Source organism: Mesoplodon bidens (assembly GCF_964165515.1).
Source record: "Mesoplodon bidens genome assembly, chromosome: 4".
NCBI classification, from domain to species: Eukaryota; Metazoa; Chordata; class Mammalia; order Artiodactyla; family Ziphiidae; genus Mesoplodon; species Mesoplodon bidens.
In genome coordinates, this window is record NC_138160.1 from 29,442,195 (window position 1) to 29,465,992 (window position 23,798).

The following is a 23,798-nucleotide window of genomic DNA, read 5'->3' on the forward strand; positions in this document are numbered from 1 at the left end:
TGTTAAACTTCAATCAAAACTTCTGTATCTATACATACTTTTATGTTTTGTGTGTGTGTGTGTGTGTGCATGTGCGCATACGCATGCATGTGAGTGTGCTAATTACTAATCCTGGTACTTTTATCTTTAGCAAAAGATATGGCTGTCCAGATCATTTTGATTGAGTTCTCCCCGGTCATAGGAGATAGCAGAATGAATAGCTTAGAAGCAAACACAAAGATGTTAAGAAAAGAAGATAAATATTAATAAATATTAGAGCTTAATAATGCGGGGCATTTAGATTCATAGCCTTGAAAGCAGAGTTCAATAATTGAGGCTCTTAATGGTGATATCATGTCCTCAAGTGCAATTTAATTATGTAACATATACTGTTATTAAAACTGGGGAGACTTTAGAAACCTTCCACTATGATTGAACAATTCACTGCTTAAAGATGAACTTTACTTATTGTAAAGTTAAGTTACCCCAACAGTGCTGAAAACAGAGGTATTCTTGTAGTGCCTTTTAGGGAGGTTCTTCGGGTTAAGCCGTATTTAGTCAGGAATTCCATTTAAACAAGTCACCACGTTCCCAAGTCATTCCAGATGATCAGAGTTTCACTGTAATGTGTAATCACCTACAGAGTGAATTTTGACTGTAAAGAAACATTACACATAAACTGCTGCACAAATGCAGAAATAGTTGGTGTGACCAGAGCCAGGTAAGCTTTAATTTATCATTTTAAAGAATGTTAGAGCCAGAGGGACCATCAGATATCATCTGAGTCAATCCCCACATTTTACTGTGGAGGAAATTTAGGCTCAGAGAGGTTAAACTGACTTCCCAAAGATACATAGCTGACGTATGGCTGATTTGCAACCAGGACTGACCTATCCCCAATTGCTGACCTGCCCACCTTTACTCAGCCTCGTTCTCCAGAGCAGAGGTGCTGGGTCAAGCTGACTTGAGTTTGAATTGGTTTAGCTCTTGGATTTGGTAGTTGAGTGTGACCCTGGGCCCCAGTGACAGGTCCTGTCCTATGAAAAAATATTGCCTGGGTATTAATTCAGAGGTACAGACACCAAGGTGCTGCATGGCAAGTATCTTGAGAAGTCCCTAAGATAGAACTGAGGGCGGAGGAGAGCTGGGAGGCTCCTCAACCTCCTTCTGTAGGAAGGAGGCTGTGAAGAGGGAAGACCTCTGCAGTGGAGACCTTCCTGGGGTTTTTGCCTTCTCAGCCTCTGGGCCTGAGTGCCCAGTGGAACTGTGCTTTCCTTCTGCCTGCAGAAGTGCACTTTACTCTGGGATCTGCGGAGGTGATGGGTGCATTTGTGGGCTTTCTCTAATGCTGTTTGCACCTGACTGAGTGTAGACACCTGCCATCTAATGGAGATGGTTTTAGGACTCACCTCAAAAGGCTTTTATGAGAATGACAAGAGCTAATGTATTAAAGTGAGCAGTTGGCACACATTAGCCTCTTAAAAGTTGTGTACAACTATTGTTATTCAGCTAGAACGAACAGTGGATTTGACCTTGATGCTGTTCGAGGACCTTGACCATTGTGTTTGACTTGGACAAACTTCCCTTCATAGAGTGTATTACTTAAAATTAATGGCTTTGGTGAAAACACTAGACAGCAGAAAAACGTCCATGAATTACTTCTTATTTAGGAATCCGATCTAGTTGGGACTCTGGTTATTCTTTCCTAAAGGGACAAGGAATGTAGTTGTGTCTTACTTTTTTTCCAAGCTTTGTCTTTACGTTGGAAGACCTAAGATCTAGCTCCTAATCCATTACTTCATAAAAAAAGTGTCAATGAGCAAATTATCAGACCGCTTTGAGCTTCCATTTCCTCCTCTTTAAAACGAGGTTGATAATAATACCTACTCACAAGATGGTTGTGGAACGTAAGTGAGAGAAAGTGTACACAAAGACGCAAAAACGTGGTCAGAGATGACCTGTGAAGAGTGGCGATCTTCAGGAGATGATGTTACCTCTTTTCCAGTTTTCACCTTGCTGCTACAAAAGGACTCGTGGAATGCCTCAGGGTCATGGTCACGCATGGCGTGGATGTAACAGCCCAGGACACTGCCGGTAGGTGGTCGTTTTCTCTCAGGGCAACAGCCAGCAGGAAAGTGGGTATCACGAAAGTGACACGAAGCCACTGTGGAGAATTCACAGTCTACACATACAAGCCAAAAGAAGAGCGTAGACTCTACTCCATTGACCAGGCTCTGACGTGGTTTCCTCGTTCGTGCCTTTGCAGGTGTTTCCATCGTATACGTGGCTAGTCAACTAGACACTGTATGCTTTTTCTCCCCCATGTAACATTTTTATTTTCTAAGATTACTTGTATGGACGAAGCACCTTTCCCTAATTTTCGCTTTTATGAATCATGGCATGAAGTGCTGAATGAAGTGAATTGTGTAGGCGCTTATTTGGTCAACTAGCTGAATTGAGCTCTCTGGACAGAAGCCAGGATCCTGCTGTGGACCAGCTGCCCATGGTCTGCACCCCTTACTGGGGTTTATTGTATCTGAATCACCTGGGAACTGGAGGTGGGGAAGGGAGGGAGGGAAAGGGGGAAAGGAGAGGAAACAAAAGAATAAACAGTGCACACGTGCGCGCGCGCACACACACGCGCACGCACACACACACACACATATATATATATCTATATCTATATCTATATATATATATCTATATCTATCTATCTATCTATCTATCTATCTATCTATCTATATATATATATATATATACCCAAACTACCTTCTGAAATTCAGATTCCATTGTCCAAACGTTTCCAGCCAATTGGTATTTTTGGTAAAGCTCCCAGGTGATTCTAATGTGAAGCCAGTGTTGTCAAATAATGATCAAGGCAAATAGAAGACGAAGTGTAGTCTTGTCTTTTATGAACGTTGTTTTACAGGAAGGAGCCCCTGGGGTCTCCAGCCTGGGATTCTGCCCCTGTTGTCCACACCAAAAGATCAAAGCAGCTACTGATGGCTTTTCATTTCGATATTGTACTTGAAAATCTGTCTTCTAATAGGCTTTTGGTGGGTTTTACTGGAATATAAAATCAGTCTATTTCACAGTCTTTATTTAGGCTTTTCATTAATCCGTAACGGATCACTTTCCCTTCCCCAAAACACTGACACCTCAGAGTAGTCATCTTGGGGGCAGATTAGTCAATCAGGTATTGTGAAAATATAATTATTTCAAAATATGGCTGGAAAACTGGTGTTTTGGAATTGTTTTCATAAAGCCTGTGGCATTAAAAAGAAATAATCTCAGTGTCTGGGAACCTTTATTCTTTGAGAATAGATTCGTTTTTTTAGGACAGGCCAAGAGCCACTTGAAGTCAAGTCAGGTAAATGAAGTGTCAACCTGGTAAAACCATTTTTGGTCAAAAATAGTGAGTGATTGAAGTAACCGAATGATTTTCCTGAGCAATGCCACAGAAAGCTCCAGAAAAATATTTTGAGAAATGGCAATACCAATAGAAGAAAGAATTGGTTTCCCTAAGTGACCACCTTGAAAGAAACACTAATTTATGTTGCTAATTAGAATCATCTTTAATCCCAAGACCCAGTTATTTTGTTTTTAAAGTTTATTGTTACTACTTTTAAAGTTGTACCACATACACTTAGAGCAGAATGAGTGGCTACAGTCGCCTTGATGAAACATACGTCCTCTTAAGTAGACAGGGTTTCTTCTCTAAGAAAATCATAATCTAGAAGAATTTTCTTAGAGTGAATATATTTGAGCTGTAATACAGTTTTGTTTAACTGCATTTGATGTTAAAAAATAGATTAGACAGGAATCTGGTTATTTCCATCATAACCAAACATCTCTCCCCCATATTTTTATTAAAGGGAAAAAAATGTTTCTTTAATACATGCTCACTGTAGAAAATTTGGGAAATACAGAAAACTACCAAGAAGATAATGAGTCCTTCTACTCCAAGAAGAAAAAGATTTTACTGTTTAGCTATATTTCCTAACAGATTTTTCTGACACAGTTTTACATAGTTGAGATCACATTATTAATAAACTCTAAATCCTGCCTTTAAAAACAAAAAGATTACCATGATCATTTTCTGCACTAAAAGCTTTTAAGAAGGCTAGTGTTTTGTGGCCATCTAACACCACGTGGGTAGAGTTTGTCTTTACTACCAGAGCCCTCACTCAGTTTCTGAGAGCCTCGGGAATTGGGCAGTGAGACCTGGACATCCCAGTGCAGTTCCCTCTTCCTTGCCAGCTGAGATGACAGTGCCCTCCAAGAAGCTGGAGGGGAGGACTTCCCTGGCGGTCCAGACTGCCCCTCCACTGCAGGGAGCATGGGTTCAACGCCTGGTCAGGGAACTAAGATCCCACGTGCTGCAAGGCGTGGCCAAAAAAAAAGAAGAAGCTGGAGGGGACACTGCAGACCCATCCTGGATGCTTCTCTGGGCTGGTCCGTGGGAACTGCCACAGCCCATTTCTTTCAACTCTGATTGAAACTGGTAGAATCCACAGCACTTTGTAGCCCCAGAACATCGTCCAAACGTCCCCTGAGTTGGAAATGTCTCAGAGCTGCCGGTCACTTCCCTCTTGCCTGACGTTTTTAACAATGAGGTCAGCACTCTGGTCCTTGGGCGTATTGTTTTACTTTAGTCTGAGTGAGGCACTGACTTCTTGTGATTTCTTGAAAACATGCAAAGAGAACACAGGAACAAAAGAAGGAAGAGCGGCATGGATAAAAGTGCGTAGAGAGTCTGCTGTGTTATGCAGAACAACACTTCTCAAACTTTTTTCTGTTACAGTGAACCAGATAAATGTGATGGCCTTCACTGCTCACATCCTTCCTGTCGGCTATATCACCCAGTCCCGTCTCTCCCTCTCAAGAACACGTATCAGAATCCAAGGGAAGGACAAGGACATTAGGCACTGTGCTTTAGTGGTCGTCATTTGCCCAAAACATTTGACGAATGAATGAATGAAATGGCTCCGCTCTCATAGGTGCTGTCTTTTCAGTAAACCTACCTGAAGTGTTGCCATATTATTACTAAGGTATAGTCGTCTTCAATCCCAACAGCCACTGAGAGCTCGTATGAAAACCTGTGACCATAAATCCAACTGCCCTATAGAGTTTCTGAAAAAAACCTGCTTTCAAAATATCTCATTATACTGACCCTTTTAATTCTTTTTATCCACAAAGTCTACAGGATGATTTTAAACTGGTGATTGCATTTAAGTTCAGAAGCAAAGGGTTTTTAGCATCTATTTCTTTTTTTTTTTTTTTTTTTGTAGTACGCGGGCCTCTCACTGTTGTGGCCTCTCCCGTTGCGGAGCACAGGCTCCGGACGCGCAGGCTCAGCGGCCATGGCTCACGGGCCTAGCTGCTCCGCGGCATGTGGGATCTTCCCAGACCGGGGCACGAACCCGTGTCCCCTGCATCGGCAGGCGGACTCTCAACCACTGCACCACCAGGGAAGCCCAGCATCTATTTCTTTATCAACTATCCTTCCACATAAAATGCTTGGAAGTCTGACCAGAGACTTTTTTTAAAATTTGTTTTATTTTATTTTTATTTTTAGCTGCATTGGGTCTTCGTTTCTCTGTGCGGGCTTTCTCTAGTTGTGGAGAGCGGGGGCTACTCTTCGTTGCAGTGCGCGGGCTTCTCATTGCGGTGGCTTCTCCCGTTAAGGAGCACGGGTTCTAGAGCGCCGGCTCAGTAGTTGTGGCACACGGGCTTAGCTGCTCTGTGGCATGTGGGATCCTCCCAGACCAGGGCTCGAACCCGTGTCCCCTGCACTGGCAGGCGGATTCTTAACCACTGTGCCGCCAGGGAAGCTCCTGACCAGAGGCTTTTCTTAAGTGCTTTACAAACAATCTTAGGAGCAGAACAGTGTCAGAAGATAAGGCCTTGGGTATAGTACAGTACATCTCAGTAATCGTTTTAGATGGCCTTTGAGGCTTAGGTGAGATAATACGTGTGGGCATCTTAGTGCCCAGCACACAGTGAGTGCTCACTGCCTTTGGCTCCTATTTTATGATGATTATTGCTACTTCATCCACATCACCTTTATTCTCTTTTACACATCAGGCTTTTGCAGAGGTTTCACATCTTAAAAAAAAAAAAAAATGTGATCATGGCCAAGCCAAACACTCTCATAGTACAAATGAGAAAAAGAAACTCCCAAACTGGCAGAAGCTCATGACTCATGTTTTTGGTTTGGGGGGGTTCCCCCCATTCCTTATTGCCTGTTTGCCAACGCCTTAGGCGTATATGTAGCAATCAGCTGGGAAAGTCCACACCTAAAGTTCTAGCTGACTCTGAACAGGGCCTGCGTAATTGTCCAGCACCTCTCCTTGCTTTGTTTCCTCTTGTTCTTCACTGATGTAGGAAGTGGCATTTCTGTCTGTTTCTTTAGAAATTGCTTCTCCCAGATTTCTAGGCCTTTTTTTTTTTTTTTTTTTTTATGGCTGCAGTTAGCGCCTGGGAGGATGAGATTGGATTAAACAGAAGCATTTACAGAAGATTGAAGAAGACCAAAGAATCTTCTGTTTGTTATCAGTGCTCTTCTGAAGCATGAGCTTTCAGACTCCCTTTATTAGCAAGCGTATGCGTTTGACACAGTGTGATCCAGTGGCTTAAACAAGATAGACTTTTCTGTCTCTCAGTTGAAAGTCCCAAATTGGTATGGCAGCTTGGCTCCACAGCAAGGGACCCAGACTCCTGTTGGTCCACCATCCAGGGTGTTGCCTTGGTCCTAATGACCCAGGATGGCTCCCCCTGAGTCTGCATCGTAGTCACAGTGGGCAAGCCCAGCCCACAGAGTGATCTGTGGCCACACCTGGCTTTAAGGGAAGCTGGGAATTCTGGGCAGCAAATGATCCAATTAAAACTATAGAAGGTTTTGCTGTAGAAGGAGGTGGAAACAGATTGAAGGATGATGTGCAGTTTCTGTCACACTCCCATATCTTAAGTTTTCCCTGATTCCTTTGCACACAAAACTTCTTTTCTCATAGAAGAAGAGAGGCTTAGGAAAGTGAGAACTGAAGTATGGAAATACCATAATGCACAGAGGTCTCAGGAGCGGGGCACTTGAGAACCTTACTCTTTTCTAGGGTTTCAGGTGCTGGTTTAGCTTTTGTTTGGATTTCTGGGTGGCCCTCCATTCCATTATGCCCCTAATCCCACTCACATATGACACCATGTGAAGACACAGACGGTAATATTCATCTTAAAATTCAGGCACTTGAGAGAATGGGTCATTTAAAATGTTAATTGCAAATTATAGCCCACTAAGTGTATTTCGTATTTTCATTTGGATTAAAGGCAAACCAAAAAATGATTGTATGATTTATAGTCCTTTATTTGCTGTTCACACATGCGTATGGGATGTCAGGAGGGCCAGCCATATACAGTAATCAGCATAACCTGGCCATGAAAATATTTCAGGTGATACATCCACACACACAAGTCTTTTGATTCTATATAAAACAGTATGCAAATCTACATTGTGGAGATTAAGGGATAATTCAAAACTCTATTTAATAGTAAGAATGGTTATTAGAAATCTCCTCTATATATGTATGTGTGTTTATGTAAAACTGAATTGCTTTGCTGTACACCAGAAACTAACACAACATTGCAAATCAACTATACTTCAATAAAAAAAAGACAAATAAATTTTTTAAAATTATTTTTTATTGAAATATAGTTGACTTACAGCGTTGTGGGGTTTTCTTTTGTTAACTTTTATTTTATATTGGGGTATAGTTGATTAACCATGTTGTGTTAGTTTCAGGTGTACAGCAAAGTGATTCAATTATACTATACATGTATCTATTCTTTTTAATAAATAAAATTTAAAAAAGGAAATACATCTTTTATACCCTGATCTCGCCCCTGGAACTATAACTAGGTGAATAGACTTATGCTTCAATCATTAAAAACTTGATGTAAAGATAAGCATTTCTAAGAACAGTGTTGTTTCAATATATTTGAAGTTGTAAATAAGAAACAAATTAATTGGGCTTCCCCGGTGGCGCAGTGGTTGGGAGTCCGCCTGCCGATGCAGGGGACGCGGGTTCATGCCCCGGTCCGGGAGGATCCCACATGCCGCGGAGTGGCTGGGCCCGTGAGCCATGGCCGCTGAGCCTGCGCGTCCGGAGCCTGTGCTCCGCAGCGGGAGAGGCCACGGCAGTGAGAGGCCTGCGTACCGCAAAAACAAACAAACAAACAAACAAAAAAAAGAAACAAATTAATTTATACTTTTATTGTTTATATTCAGCATTCTGAAACTCTGGTTCTTAAATAGATATTTTAAACCTTATCTAGTCGAGTATAATTTAATTCTCTTTCTTTTTTTAAATGTCTCCATGTTATAATCTGGAACTCTAATTTCTCAAACTTCAGCCTTTTGGTGCTTGTTCGTCATGTCTTTGTGTCTTATGACCTCATCAGTTTAAAAATTTGTCACCTACACTTGAAGACTGTGTTCTCAGTCCCATCAGTAGTTCCTCCACTCTGTGAGTGAGTTCTTCTCTGTTTCAGCAGTGATCTTAAATCACTGAATAAATGGCTGTTGTCTGAAGTAGGTTGGAGGATGGTGTTCATGGCTACAATGGCTAGGTCATCCTTCTTAGACTCTTTCAATAACAGGATTCTTACACCACCTGGAATAGCCCACGACTCTTGACTTATAAATAGCCCTGGTCTGTTCGCTTATAGAGTTCTGCTGAGATGCACTTGAATTAGGGTTGCCCTGTTTTATTTTCCTATAGGGAAGTTGCTTCCTGATATTCCAGACAGATCCACAGCTGAGTGGGAGCCAGACTTATGCACTGGCTCGTTTCAGTGAGGTTCTGTCACTAATATAATATATTCTCTCCAGAAAAGTTTGCATTTGGAAAGAGAATTTTGTTTTAATGGGAGCAGTGAGAGACATCTCACTCCAGTGTAATGTTGTCCAGGGAATGATGCATCATTTGAATTTTGAGACTTTTAAGTGAAAAATGCCTTTGTGCTCCTGGTTAGGAAAACACACCACAGGGCCAAGGAATAAGAAAATTTTGTTTCTCTAGAAACACAGCGCTTACTTCCAGGTATGACTAGAACACATTGGAGTGAAAAATAAAAACCTGTTATTTATTTTATGATGAATTGTTTAAATCTCCCTACCCTCTTGTCTTTGGAGAACTGTGCCTTTTTCCAGTGGGTGCTATTTATGTAGAAGAGCTTTTGTCCACAGGGTAGACAGAAGTTAAGGCATTGCGTACACGACATAAACAGTCTTCTACTTACAATCAGGATGGGTTCCAGAAGTTCATCTGTAAGGCATTTGTTTAAAACACAGAATGTGCTTGTCCTTAGAAACACTGGTATAAATGATGGTTGAGGGCCAGGCTAACCCACCAAAACCTATTTAACATATAATGTATCTGAACTCACTATTGTGTGTTATACATCCTGAAAGGAGGGGGTCTCCTGCGGTAAAAGGAGGAAGGGGAAGAGAAGATCTTTGTCTTCCTGCTTCCAAGGGTCTCAGTCCCTCATCTCCTGACCTTCCTCATCCTCATCCATTTGGGAGGAGGTCTTGCCTCAGTGTTCCACCCCCATCAATTAACTCCCCTCACACATACCCAGAAAATCTCTGTGCAGCTACTCAGAAAAGAAGGAATCTGATCTTTTGACCTCACACATGCTTTTGTGCAGCTCACTGTGGTCCTAAAACCCCTTAATTTTAAATACGGTATTTCCTAGCCGTATGATAACCTAATAATGAGTGGATTTCTGGTCAGTGTTATTATAAAGACTAATTCAGAAAGGAGAAATGGTATTTGGAGACTGGACCACCATATAAAAGAAGCTGTTCCTCTAAGCCAGGGGTTCTCAACCGGGGGTGATTCCCACCCATCCAGGGGATATTTGGCGATGTCTCGGGACATTTCTGATTGTCCCAACTAGACGTCCAGTGGGTAGAGGCCAGAGATGCTACTCACCATCCTATAGTACAGAGGACCACCTTCCACAGCGTCCAATGTCAAGAGCAGTAAGGCTGAGAAACATGCTTTAAGCCTGTTCCAAAGTGTGGGTTGCTTACAGGTGTTACATTGGGGGTATCTTGGTCAAACAGTTTACAGATGCAGTATTTAGGAGTTTCCTAGGTGTATTGGGTTGGCTGGCAGTGGTAACTTTGGTTCCCTCCTTCCAAATACCACTCTGCAGACATCTGTAGTGGACACACCCTCTAATTCAAATTAACAAATGTGTATCGAGAGCCTATTATGTGCCAGCAGTGCTGCGGGCTCTTGGGATACAGAGTTTATATTCTAGTGGGCAAAGAAGAGCAGTTAAACATAAGAGTGTGTGTGTGTGTGTGTGTGTGTGTAAAAGAATGAAGCAGGAAGTAGGGATAAAAGGGGTGGGGGAGGAACTGGAATTTTAAGTGGTGAGGTCAAGAAAGGTCTCATCCAGAAGACCGTGTTTCGGTGGCATCCGAGGGAGGTAAGAGGGCAAGCTGGGTGGTTATCTTAGAGGAGGAGTAGGGTCCAGGCCAAGCAAAGAGTAATTTGCCAGGGCCCTGGGGTGGGAGCCTGCTGGTGTAGTAGGGCTGCCTCTAAGCCCCTCTTCCATAGAAACTCAATAGGCCCATTCGGTGGTAGCGGGGAGGGGCCTGGGTATAGCATTAAAATTTCCTAAAGTAATCTGGCCACAGAAACGTCAGAGAGTCTCATGTTGTTGTAATGTCCTGTGAAGGGAGCGTGAAAAGATGCTACTTTGCTAGTGTGTTGTTTTTATAACCCTTTTCCTTCTTCCATGTAAGAACTTGGGACATCTGAACTCCAGGTAATTTCCATACAGAGCTGGCGCACATCTGGGGGAGGGAGAAACGAGAGGTGGAAGTGGGGTTTCGTCGGGTGTTTGGTGTGCTCCTGCTGGCTCGCTGGCTGCCTTTGCTGGGTTCCTGGGCCAGTGGCAGTCGTGGCCTGGTGTGACTGTTATGGACGTGGGGCGTCTGGCACCCGTGCTGACAGCTGAAAGCAGAACTTCCAAGGTGCATACCCGGAGTCCACCGCAAGCTTCTAGCCCAGAGCTTGACTGTACCCCAAGAGGACAGCAGCTGGCATGGGCTCTGAATGTCATCCAGGGGGGTAGGATGCTCTGTGTTCTCCCCACTTTTGTCACACTGAACTTTGCAGAGAAGAAGTTGAGGCCTCATTCTCAAGAGTAACAATTCCGTCTTTGTTGGAGAACAATTTATTTCCTCATAGTTGTCTTCATTACAGAGATAAGAGATTAAAAAAAATTTTTTTTAATCCATTTAGGACACAGTGCTTTGCACCTTGCAGCCAAGAACAGCCACCATGAATGCATCAAGAAGCTCCTTCAGGTAAAGTGGAACACCAGCAAATTATAAATGTGTCATTTTTAAAATTTGAAAGTAACCTTGTGGGTGAAGGAACAAACACATACACACATACTCCTTCAAATATTATCCCAGAACCTGGGTTTCCTAAGAAGCTTCATTATAGCCAAGGAGAAGATTATTTCCATAGCAGTTGTGCTGGTAGAGAAGGGGATCCTAATAAAAATTTGGAGTGTCTTCCTGGGATCCAGCCCTTTCCTCTGCTTTCTTCAGCTCTTTTTTTCTTATTGGAAGAACTTGTACCCTTTACATAGTCAGCTTGAAAAAAATTTTTCATGCTGTTCGAGATCCTTAGAATACAGGATCTCCAGTATCCTAGTATTTATTCTCTCTCAATCATTAGTAGAATGCAGCTTTTCTCGATAAGCAAAATTTCAACCACTGTTTCCTTGTATGTAACTTGATGAGCCTTTAGTTCTTATTAGTCTTTGTTCAGGTTCTTGGTTTTATTCTTCTTTATAATTTTAGGTCAACTCCCTGGTTTGATAACCTTGCCAGGAAGTTTATAATGATTGCTTAGGGTGACTTCCGTATATCTTTAAAGATGAATATTTCATGAAATCCCAATAACAGTTTGTACAGTAACTTCCAGCTGTTGCCAGTCAAGATGCAAGCTGGCTGTTTTCAGGAACAGCACAGAGCAATAAAATATGTGTTTGGAGTAATGTCTGTTCTCTTGAGCTGTTGTCTTGGCCTTCCTGAGCATCGTTTGGGACCCAGCATCTTGCTTTAATTTGGCTTTGCAATTCTAATGCAGCAACATGGGCACATTCTTCAACTTGTCCTGGTCTGTTGATCACACAGCTTCTTGTCTTGCATTACCTGATGCAAGCTACCACCAATGCCAGCAATGCTTAACCTTAACAGGTCTTTGAAGTGAAATTCAAGAAACGTAGATCAACATCTGTGATGATGATGATGATGATTTTTATTCTGGGGTCCTGTCTAAAGACAGTTACAATAGAACTTTTCTTCCCTGCCTCCACACCCATGGTCTTAACCTTAAATTTTTGTTTAACTTATTTGTATTTTAAATCTCCATCCCCATCCTGGCTTGGCTATCCAGACTTTGCATCTGGCTCTGATTTGAAGGAAGAATGAACTTGACAAGCTGGAAATCCTCATGGGCAAGGACCAGATATTCTAGCCTCTAATGTAATTTTATATCTGGTTATGCAAATGGATTGGTTTTCCCCTGGAATCTTTGAAGCCTTTAAACGGTTCCTTGTGCTGTTCTAAAATTAGGCCAAAACATGGTAAGCTGTAACGTGATCTCTATTCTTCTCACCACTGCAGGGCAGACAAACATTTCCACCATTGCCTACTCTCTGCAAATTGTCTGAATTCTGCTCCTCTTTCTGGATAGTTGTTAAAACTGGAGGCTTTGACGGCCTCCTCATGGGCTGCTTACCTTGGGTCCTGCACCCCTCTGGTAACGGCTTCACTCCTCGTCTGGGCGACCCACGCCCTCCGTGATGGGGCCACTGCCATCTCGTGCCTCCCTGCACCCTGCGCCCTCTCTCTCCGGCCTTTTGCTCTTACTATCTGTCTGCTGGAGAGACTTCCCTTCTCCAGCGGCTGCCATTTCAAAGTTCCACCTCCTTAAGGCGATGGGCACAAAGAGAGCCTTGTGAGAGTCTTCACGTGAACTCTCCCCCACTCTCTCTTGTAGCAAGTGGTCCCTGGGCACCATGCACCCTGTCAAGCAGTGAGTGTTGACTCACAGAGCAGCCCCTATCCTGCTGGAGCTTGCCATCTGGTAAATGAAGACAGAAACACACATGCCCGATTGCACATCACTGAGAAGAAAACTAACAGAGTGCTGTGAGAGGGGAGTGAGGGGGCATGTTCAGGAAGGCCCCGGGGAGGAGGTGATATTTAAGCTGAGAACTCAGCGGTGCAGAAAGCCAAGGGGAGAGCATTCCAAGCAGACGGAACAGCAAGTACAAAAGGCCTGAGGTAGGAAAGTCACTCACTAGCCGGGGAGGAAAGAAAGCCAGTGGGTGGGCTGGGGGCAAAGCAAATGAGGAGCAGAAAGAAGGGCCCAGGGGGCTTCCCTGGTGGTCCAGTGGTTGAGACTCTGCGCTTCCACTGCAGGGGGCGTGGAGGCCACCAAAAAAAAAAAAAAAAAAAAAAAAAGGGCCCAGCCTTGTGTGTCACGATGGGCAGACAGTGATTCCTCAAAGTACAGTGTGGAACTGTGGAGGACTTTGAAGTAAAGAGCAACACTGACGGTTTAGAAGTTCACTCTGTTTGTATAGAGAATCGACTAAAGAACTGAGGACAGCCAGGTGGCCGTCAGGGCTGTGCAGGTGAGCAGGTGTTGGCTCAGACCAGGTGGTGACAATGGAGAAAGAGAGGAGAGTAGATCGGGGTGTGTTTTGGGGACAGGATTGACAGGACGTGGTGGTAGGTTAGACGTGGCAGGAGGAAGAGAAGAAATCAAGGATGACTCAGTGGTTTCTGGCTCAGTGACTAGACCGATGATAGTGCTGTTGACAGAGGCAGGGACGGCTCGGATCAGGCTGCGTGGCGGGGAGGGGCAACCAGAAGTGTTGGCTGTGCTGCGTTTGAGACATCAGGCGGAAATGTGAAATAGGCTGTGGGTTGTCAAGCCGGGGGCTCAGAGGTGCCATCTGCTGTGTACAGATGTGAACACTGGCTGGAGCCCAGCCTGTCTGGCTTTGAATCCTGGCTCTGCCACTTACTGTGACCCGAGCAAATTACTAACTTCTTTGTACCTCAGTTTCCTCATGATGGGGGTAATAATGGGGGTAATAACAGTATCTAACTAGGATCGTCAAGAGCCTTAAAACAATTATTTGAATAGTACCTGGCACATACTAATAGCCAATACTTACACAGTACTGTTGTCACTGTTAAGATATACACTCGGGAAGCATTGGCTTCTAGATGGGATTTCGAGCTATGGGTGTGGATGAGATTACCGAGGGAGAGGGCTTAGAGAAAGAACATCCAGGAGCCCGCAGTTTTAGGTTTGGCTAAAGGGGCAGGCGTGGCCAGAGCAGTGGGGGGAAAACCAAGATTGGATGGGCCAGGCAGGGCTCTAGGGGCTGAGAGGAGAGAGTGTTTGGAGAAGAGGGAGCGGATTGCCGGGGAGAGGTTGATAAGAGGGGGGGCAAGCATGTTTGCCGTCGTTGGAAACACGACGGTGGCTGGCCACTTGCATCAGGGCCATCCCTGTGGAGTCTTGAGGGCAGACGCCCAACTGCAGTGAGTCCAGGAATAAATGGGAGACGAGGCAACATGGCTTGTGTGGGACAGTTCTTAACAGGAAGCTGGTTTTGTGACGGCGGATAGAGAATTAGGGCAGGAAATGGGGGGAAAGGTGGGATCAAGATGAGAAATCCTAGAGCATGTTTGTTAGCTGGTGGGGATGATCTGTTGGCGACAGAATTGATGCAAGAGAGGGGGGACGGTCAAAGCAGCCAAGAGGTGACGGTTCACCTGTGTCGTGATTACTTGGAGATGAGTCTCCCTCCCCATGAGACCCTGGGCCCCTGGAGCACAACAGTTGGGACTTATTCATGTTTATTATACTTTTCTTAGGAAGTTGCGTCATACCTTGCAGGAAAAGGATGAACTGAATTTTTATTATACGTATTTATTGCTTTTTGTCTTACAGTCTAAATGCCCAGCCGAAAGTATCGACAGCTCTGGGAAAACAGCTTTACATTATGCAGGTAATTTTCATTCTCTTATTTGTCTTCTTCTGCCCTGAGGAACAGTAAGTGTTCGTTTTCCTTAGTTAAGCCATTAACCTTGCCATTGTTACTCCTGATGCCGTTTTCTGTGGTCACTCCTAGACATCATTCCCATTTTCCTCAGTTTGCAAAGCGTGTAGGGTTTTACGGAGGAATACAGCTAGAATTCATCAGTCGCCTGCCAAACAACTAGTAAAACTTGTCCTGGTTATTGTATTTTAATTAACATGAGGTTCTTGTTTAAGAGATATTCATGAGCATTTGTAGATTTCAGGTAATGTGTGGTACAGATTTTTTTTTACTTGGGGATCAAAAGGAACATCAATCAGTTTTATTTATCAACATTTGGTTTTACTATCTGTCACACAGTTTCCAGTGACGAAACATTGGTACTGAAGTCCAGGATGGTGAGATTTGCAAATTTCTTTTAGTGCTAGTTGTGGAAAAGCTAAGTCCCACGAAAAGCTAAACCAAAGGTTTGCCTAAAGGCAACAACTGGCAAGCACTGCCTTTAGGTCTGGATGACGCTGAAATTAAACAGTAATTTTAAAACACCACTTACTTAACCATTCTGACATCATTTCTCTTCAATGCAACCTATGCAAGCTGGGTGGAAGGTGAACTTTTCCTTCATAGAAGTGTTTGATGCCCCTGGCTGTGAGAGTAGCTTTGTGATTGGCTGTGGTTTCTGTGTCTTCCTTCTCTCAGCGGCACAGGGCTGCCTTCAAGCTGTGCAGGTTCTTTGCGAGCACAAAAGCCCCATAAACCTCAAGGATTTGGTAAGTACCAGGTGACCACTAGAGGTGCAGATGGACACTGGTGTCTAGAGCACCATGGGCTACTTCTGGGAGTCACGAAGACCTTAGAGACCCAAGCATTTGGTAAAAGTCTGTTGCTTTCTGACCTAGATCCTCTTGTGCAAAACAGATTTAAGTATTACCCCCGTTGGTCCTTAAACCGTTAATAAAACGTTTTGCAGCATGCACTTCCTGTGTTTGTTTCTAAGGATAGACACATGGCTTACCATCAACCTAAATACTAATAAGGCTTAATTTCTTGATTTTTATAAATTAAAAATAAGTCTAAATAGAAGCTCTATTATTTTCTTTTTACATCCCATATATTACCTTTGGTACTAGGGTTTTCCAATTTTAAAGACCACTTGTAGCCGATTTTGACCTTGCTGGGCTATTTTGAGAATAAACTGACATGTCTATTGCTCCTGATTATAGGGTTAAATTTCCTGCTGTAGCATGGGACTTGGCATGTGTAAGTTATACCTGATGGGGACATTGCGAAGTGAGCATTTAGAATCTGTAAATAAATTCACGCTCCCTGAATCTCGGTACTTTATAACCAGAAAGTATTATAACTTCACAGAGATAATTTTCTAGAAATTCTGAAGTTCGACTTTGAGTGGATACTTAATCCTTAAGCAGCAATTGTATTTTTAAATATCCCCATGTTAAAATAACTGGATATATTGTAACTTTTTTTTTCCTTTGCCTAAAATTACGGTCAACCCCATTTGTGGGGTATGTTCAAGGCAAGAGCAGAATAAAAGCCTCTCTTTCTGGTTTACATAATTTGAGTCCGACCCCACTTCAAACTAAGATTCTGGAAATCGTCACCTATACATTCTTCTAGTATTTTTTTTTCATTCGTTTCATACTGTAATGTTGAGATTCTTAATCCGTTTTACATAGTTTGTCTGAGTTGGGATCTAAATTCTTTTTTCTAAAGGAATTGCCAATTGTTATAACATATTAAACAAATCATTCTTTCCATCAGTCCCTTTATCTAGTCATGTGTCAGTAATGAACAAATAAACTCTTAACGTATGTTTCGATACCTAGGAAGGTTATGAAAGGGTATGCTTTCTGAGAAGACAGTGGTGGCATGGCAGGATACTAGGATATGTGTAGTTCACTCAGAAGAAACTGCTTAGAGAGCAGTGGGACCTACTAATGCCATATGGAACAGCCCTTCATTTCTCCAGAACCATGGAGAACCATTTCTCAATAAACATGGTATACTTGCCTCGAGCCTTTACATACTTTGCATCCCACTGTCTCTCACATCATAGTCAGGCGACAAGCAGCCTGAGAGACTGACTCCTGAGGAAAAGCCCACAGTCAGTGGGATTCCATAACAAGGGTAGTGTTAGGGGGCAGACTACTTTGATGGGTCAAATGTAAGACCAGCAGGACAAGTCAGGAGTAAATGTAGAAGGAATAAGGGCCTTTGCAGTCCCGGCATTTGGCATCTAAATTAAAATCTTAATCTGAATTTGTCTCCTAGGATGGGAATATACCACTGCTGCTTGCAGTACAAAATGGCCACAGTGAGGTCTGTCGCTTTCTCCTGGATCATGGAGCAGATGTAAATTCCAGAGACAAAAATGGAAGGTACCACAGAATTAGAAAGCATGTTATTTCGGTGATACCCACATTCGGAGAAGCTTTCAAAATATCACAGCTGTATTTTGGATCATTTGTTTTAAAGCAGTTTTAATTTCTTTCTTTTACTGATTTCTGCCTTTTTGGATAATTAAGAATCTGTTTTGACTTAAAAAGTATTTTCCCCAGACCTCTGGGAGCATCATTGCTGACTGTGTCTGTGATGAGATTATTAAATGCTAAAATGAATAGGCCGTTTCCTTTGCCTTTTCATGCAAAATAAAAGTAAACATATTGGTTGTTTTTTCAAAACAGTCTTAAAATGTTATAGGTTCTTTAAAAAACTTGATTTGAAGAAAAGGCAAGATTTGTGCCAATCGTATTAAATTTCATCATATTTAGAAGATTATGTCTATGTTATTTGACCTAATATTTAATGTTCTGATTTAATCTGAAGTTTTATAAAACAGCAACCCAATTTTATTTTTGATAGCATTCCATTTTGAATTTCCTAGAAAATTAAGTGTAGTACAGGCTTAACTGCACTTAGTCTTCTTTCCTCTGTTTTTAAGACAAATGAAATGATTTCCTAGCAAAAAGTTTTCACATTTTGTGTACTAATTTTTTGTCTCCTCATTCTTTAGAACTGCTCTCATGCTGGCTTGTGAGATTGGCAGCTCTAACATTGTGGAAGCCTTAATTAAAAAGGGTGCAGACCTAAACCTTGTAGATTCTCTTGGACACAATGCCTTACATTATTCCAAAATCTCAGAAAATGCAGGAATTCAAAGCCTTCTATTATCAAAAATCTCTCAGGATGCTGGTATGTGAAAGAAAATAGCCAGTGTTGTTTTAAATTTATCCACTCCATTTTCCCCAAAGGTTAAAGGAATTTGTGCAATATATTTTATTATTCTTTTAAATATATTTCTGGAGAAAAATAGTGTTGAATATTGTGTATGTTGTGTGTATGGGTGTGTGTGTGTGTGTTTATATACCCCGCCACCCAAAGTGCATATGAGTCATTATGGTTCTTATAGGTTTTTTTTTTTCCCCTCACTTTCCTTCTATAGATTTAAAGACACCAACAAAACCAAAGCAGGTATTTATCTTTGGGGATGGAGATTCTTTTTCATCATTGCCTGTGGGAGTTCGAACATGTTCTAATTAAACCACTCTGTGGTCCATTAGGAAAGTGATAAAGCCTATGCTGAAACTACTTAAGGAGTAAAATATCTTTGGAATAAATGATTCATTGTAAGGTGGTAAATATTTTCTTAATGATTTACCCTATTTCCAAAGCATGTAACTTTAAACTTGCTACTTATATATTCATCTTTTTCTGAAATATACTAATATTTCCTACTGGTGTGAAAAGGTTTGATGTGATTTTAACTCTGAGAACAACAGTATTTTAACTTCTTGTAATATCACAGGAATTATAGAACTCTGTCCATAGCCATGTTAGTTAATGAAAGTAAGAGATTTCGCATTTTCTTTTATTTTAATTAGAGCTTTTCTAAAATGTCATTCATTTTACACAGATAGCAATTGAGAAGTTTACCCTGTTACTTTGGAGTTTTTCCTAAAAACGTAGTCACTACTGTTTATTAATGAGATATATATTTGGCTGTTTTATTTATTTATACATCAGTGTTCTTGAAAAAATTATCATAATCAGCAAATACTTGATACTGAATTTATTTTGTACCAATTGTGTTATATTTATCCATAACCTTCAGAGATGAGGTTCTCCCTTTTTTCCCGTATTTATGGTCATTCCTTGGTATCTGCAGGGAATAACAAAATCTGCAGAAGCTCAAGTCCCTTTTATAAAATAGTGTGATACAGTTGGCTCTCTGTATCTGCAATTCTGGGATATGCAGATGGTTGAATCTGGATGTGAAACCTGTGGATATGGAGGGTCAACTGTATATTCTTTAAGAAAAGGACTGGAAGTAATGAAAAGGTCGGGGAAATACCACTGGTTTGCATTAAGATGGAAGCTAGACTATGAATGTATTCTGGGTTCTAAGTTGTGGTAAACAACCCCTTATTCTCTACTTTCCCAGTTCTCCATACCAACTTAATCTGGTTTTGTCTTGTGATTTTTATTTTCTTGCTTTAAAGCATGGGCTGCTGGAAGAAAACTTGGAGCATGCATATTACTTACTTTTATGTTGGTAGCAGATTTCAGATCTTGATAAAGTAAGAAATGCATGAACTGTTGAGGTTTTTCTCATTTGTTTGATGAAGCTATTTACTCAGACTTTACTAACCTAACTAACCCACCTCCATTCTTTGGACTGTGACAACTTTCAGCATGATCAAGTCTCTAAAATAAGCTCAGAGAGAAGTGGAACTCCAAAAAAACGCAAAGCTCCACCACCTCCTATCAGTCCTACCCAGGTAAAAATAAAAGAAAACCAACAATGAACAAACATATAACAACAAAGCCATAATTTTGTCATTTTGTGTTTAGGCCGAAAAGTACTGTTTTAATATTGACCCTTAAATGCACATTTGAAATTTTCTGTAGTGGTTTTAAATTACAAATAGTGGTATGAAGAATTTTGATTATTAGTATGGAAATAATGTTGATTCTTATTTCAAAACTGAAGAATTGAACAGTATCTTTTTTAAAAACCTCAAAATTCTTAAAATCTATGACAGGAACTTTTTCCTCAAGATAATGAGCTCAGTCTATTTTCAGAGCTCGTATTAACAGCTCTAGTAAAGTGGGGGAGAATGTGTAGCTGGTGAGGCGTTAGTTGAAAATGAATTTTAGTTGGTTTATTAAATGTTGTTAAAATAGATTTGCCTTTCCTATTACACTTAAGGTTGACTAATATTTAAAAAAACAGCTTTCATTTCTGAGCTTATAGTGATTACTGAATAGAGGAGGAAGCTTGAATATCTATGAAATGGTAAATAAGAACAGGCCAGGGTTTGTTATTAAAAGAATCATAGGCCATAAAAAGAATCCATATCAAATATTTGAGCAGAATCTCTCATCCAGTAAGTAATGTTAAATACGTTAGCATAATCATTAATAATATTCTCAATCTGCAATAGAAGTTTTATAAATTTTTAACATTAATTCTAGTGAATATAGGAGTGAAGTTCCGTAGTTAATTCTACTGGGCAAACTTTCAAAAAGTATTTGACATAGCTGAATTACACTGAAAATATGTTACCCTTGAATTAATTGAAACTAAGGATAATTATTGTTAGATTTATTTGTATTGGTTAAATAGGCTAATTCTTTGGCACTGTAGAAGACTTTGAAAAATGACTCTTTATTGATGGTTTTCATTTTGTTTTTTTAGTTGAGTGATGTGTCTTCCCCAAGATCAATAACTTCAACACCACTTTCAGGAAAGGAATCAGTATTTTTTGCTGAACCACCCTTCAAGGTATTTCCTTTCTGTGTCCAACTTATTATTGAATTTTAAGATACCTAATAGATTTGATTTAAGTTACACAACATTGGGCAAAACAGAATATATTTCTCAGTCATTGGTTCAAACCTTTTCATCATAAAGCACCCTCTGATTATTTTTCCTAGCATGGGCTCCATACAAAAAGAGTAGCATGAATCAATTATATTTGTTAGCTAATATTTAATTTTCTTCATTAAAAAAGGACAAAGATAAGACTTTAAGATCACCAGTCATCTTACCAAATTGAGTTGCTATAATACTAATCAAAAAGAAAGAAATGGTTATTCTCTGCTGTCTTACTAAGAAGTAATTGTATATTTTTAATTAAACTTTTTACTGACTATAAAAGTAATATGTATTTATTTTAGAATTTTAGAAAATCCATTAGGTCTTATTCCACCTAATTCTCTAGACTTGTGGTTGGAAAGTATTTTAAGGAATGGGAGGGTATTTCAATTTAATATCTGTTTACCTAACAATCACTAGGAAATTGTACTTGGAAAGAAAGTAAAATTTATAATTGTTAAAATGAAATTTCAATGGCATCATTGTTTATTCTTTTCTCCCTTCTAAGAATTACTAAAAATGAATTTTCTTTTAACTTGGATGCACACTGATGTGGAAAAGATTCTATCAACCTATCACTTCCCTTGCTTTAACTAGATTTTATTAAAATACAAGGCAAGGAAAGGAAGTTATGCTCTTATAATTACCACCCTAGTATCTTCTAATATGATTATGGCTCAAAGGAGGGGCAATGCGTTCCAAAGAATAATATCACAAATTATGTTTTTCAGAAATAGAGTGTAAAAAGACTTTTATTTCTTCAAAAAAAATCACAAAATGATAAAAAAGGACACAATTTAGAATAGCTAAAGTTTAAAAAGATTAAAAATACAAATTGTTGGTGATGATGTGGAAGAGTTAGAACTCTCATACTCTGTTGGTAGGATGTAAAATGGTACAACTACTTTGGAAAACCATTTGACAGTTTCTTGAAAAGTTCAACATACCTAACATACCATCTATCCATTCACTCATAGATATTAACCCAAGAGAAATTAAAATATATGTCTCAAAAAATCATATACACAAATGTTTATAGCATCTTTATTCAAATATCCCCAAACCAGAAATGATCCAAATGTCCTCCAACAAATGAATGGATAAAGATAATGAGATACATACATGTAATGAAATATTACTCAGCCATAAAAGAGAATGAAGTGCTGGCCAAGCAGCATGATGGATGCATCTGAAAACCATCATGCTGAATGAAAGAAGCCAGGTTCAAAGAAATTCATCCCCTATGACATTCCATTTATAGGAATTCTAGAAAATGCAAAAAGGAGAGTAGTGGTTGCCTGGGAATGGCAGGGATTGGCTGTGATGAGGCATGAGGAAACTTTTAGAGGTAATGGGAATATTCTGAATCTTGATTACAGTGGTGGTTCCTTGGGTGTGTATCTGTCAAAACTCCTCAAATTGTAAGCTTCCAATGGATGTAGTTTATTGTACTATATATATATATATAGTACAAAATATAGCTTTTTTATGATAAGCACTTGCCAGAAATGAGCCACTTCATTTTTAGCATTTGAGCCTTTACAAAAGTCCCTTTGCTGAACAATTTTCTCTCTTATCATGGTCTGTGGCTCATCTAGATAAAACATGGCAATTTCTGGCAAGTGACTGTATTTTGTTTTGGAATGAGAATCTGGCTTTGAAGGTAAAGAATTTTTCCAATATATTAATGGACAGAGATATTCAGGGATACAAGTTTAGAGGAAATCTTTAGGGGATTGTCAGTCCACAGCCATAAGAATTTTTATTCTCTTATAAAATTACCTTTATTTTCTGTGACAGGTCTCATTTACTACCATTTCCCTTAAAAATAATTAATAATAATATATTAATAGTTAATTTGTGAAATGATAAAGCTGAAAAGTGCTTCTAATGTATTTTAATATATTACCCAGATAAGTAAAACTTCTATTTGACTCTGTCATGAAAGTAGTATTCACCATCTCAAGCTTTAGCACGTAGCCCACTAAGTTAGCTATTATGTAATTTTATTATAATCTTCAAAGATATTTGTAATATACTTACTGAAATTTCTGAAAAATATTTTGAGAATATACCCTCTGGAACCTCTAAGTAAAAATTGCACCTCGGGAGATAACTGCCACTTTTATTGTATTTTTAAATATCTTCTTTCCTGGAGATTATCTGTTTTTCTAGTAGGATAGCACCAACTTGTATAAACTCAAGGAGGAAAATTTGCTTGATTCTTTTGTAGAGTGTTCCATTCAGGAATATTCTTTTAAGTCATTTTTGTGTTCCAGCAGGCTGAGATCAGTTCTATACGGGAAAACAAAGACAGACTAAGTGACAGTACTACGGGTAAGATGAAGGGGCATTTTTGTTCCCTTGACCGATCTCTATTTCATGTTCCTCTAAGAGAGCAAAGGCCAAGCAGGGGTACCCTGTCTGGGGAAGTCGGAGAACCCTGGGTGCCACCCTAAGGCTGCCAGCAGTGCACAGCCTGGTACTCTCTACTTCAGGGGGCTTTCACCTAGATTAAGGAGTCCCTGAGCTTGGGACCTGTGAAATATATCTCTGTTTTCATCTGTTCCTAATTTAGCATTAGTACTTCCTTCAATTATGAATATAGGCAATAAGCCCCAGTGGTATTAGCAGATCAGTGATTCTGACACCAAGAAAATTCACAGATAATATCATATCACCTCACTGTTATTACAGATACCTTGAAAGATCATTTACAGTATCTCTGCTAGAAATTATGGCAGTTATTAGACCTGCTTCCATATCT

The 23,798-nt window shown here is 40.4% G+C and overlaps 1 protein-coding gene across 9 annotated transcripts in view; it reads left to right on the forward strand.

Annotated features, from left to right (window-relative positions):
* RAI14 (retinoic acid induced 14) overlaps positions 1-23,798 on the forward strand; it is a 149,776-nt gene that overhangs the window by 114,207 nt on the left and 11,771 nt on the right. For 5 of the 9 annotated variants that reach the window (XM_081231020.1, XM_081231017.1, XM_081231022.1 and 2 more), the window contains exons 4-13: positions 1,985-2,073; positions 11,298-11,362; positions 15,045-15,102; positions 15,832-15,902; positions 17,425-17,531; positions 18,167-18,345; positions 18,596-18,624; positions 19,845-19,931; positions 20,852-20,938; positions 23,311-23,368. In XM_081231020.1, the coding sequence (XP_081087146.1) occupies positions 1,985-2,073; positions 11,298-11,362; positions 15,045-15,102; positions 15,832-15,902; positions 17,425-17,531; positions 18,167-18,345; positions 18,596-18,624; positions 19,845-19,931; positions 20,852-20,938; positions 23,311-23,368 (830 nt within the window). The remainder of the gene's footprint in view (positions 1-1,984; positions 2,074-11,297; positions 11,363-15,044; positions 15,103-15,831; positions 15,903-17,424; positions 17,532-18,166; positions 18,346-18,595; positions 18,625-19,844; positions 19,932-20,851; positions 20,939-23,310; positions 23,369-23,798) is intronic. The other 4 variants (XM_081231021.1, XM_081231023.1, XM_081231024.1 and 1 more) reach the window with 4 other exon arrangements.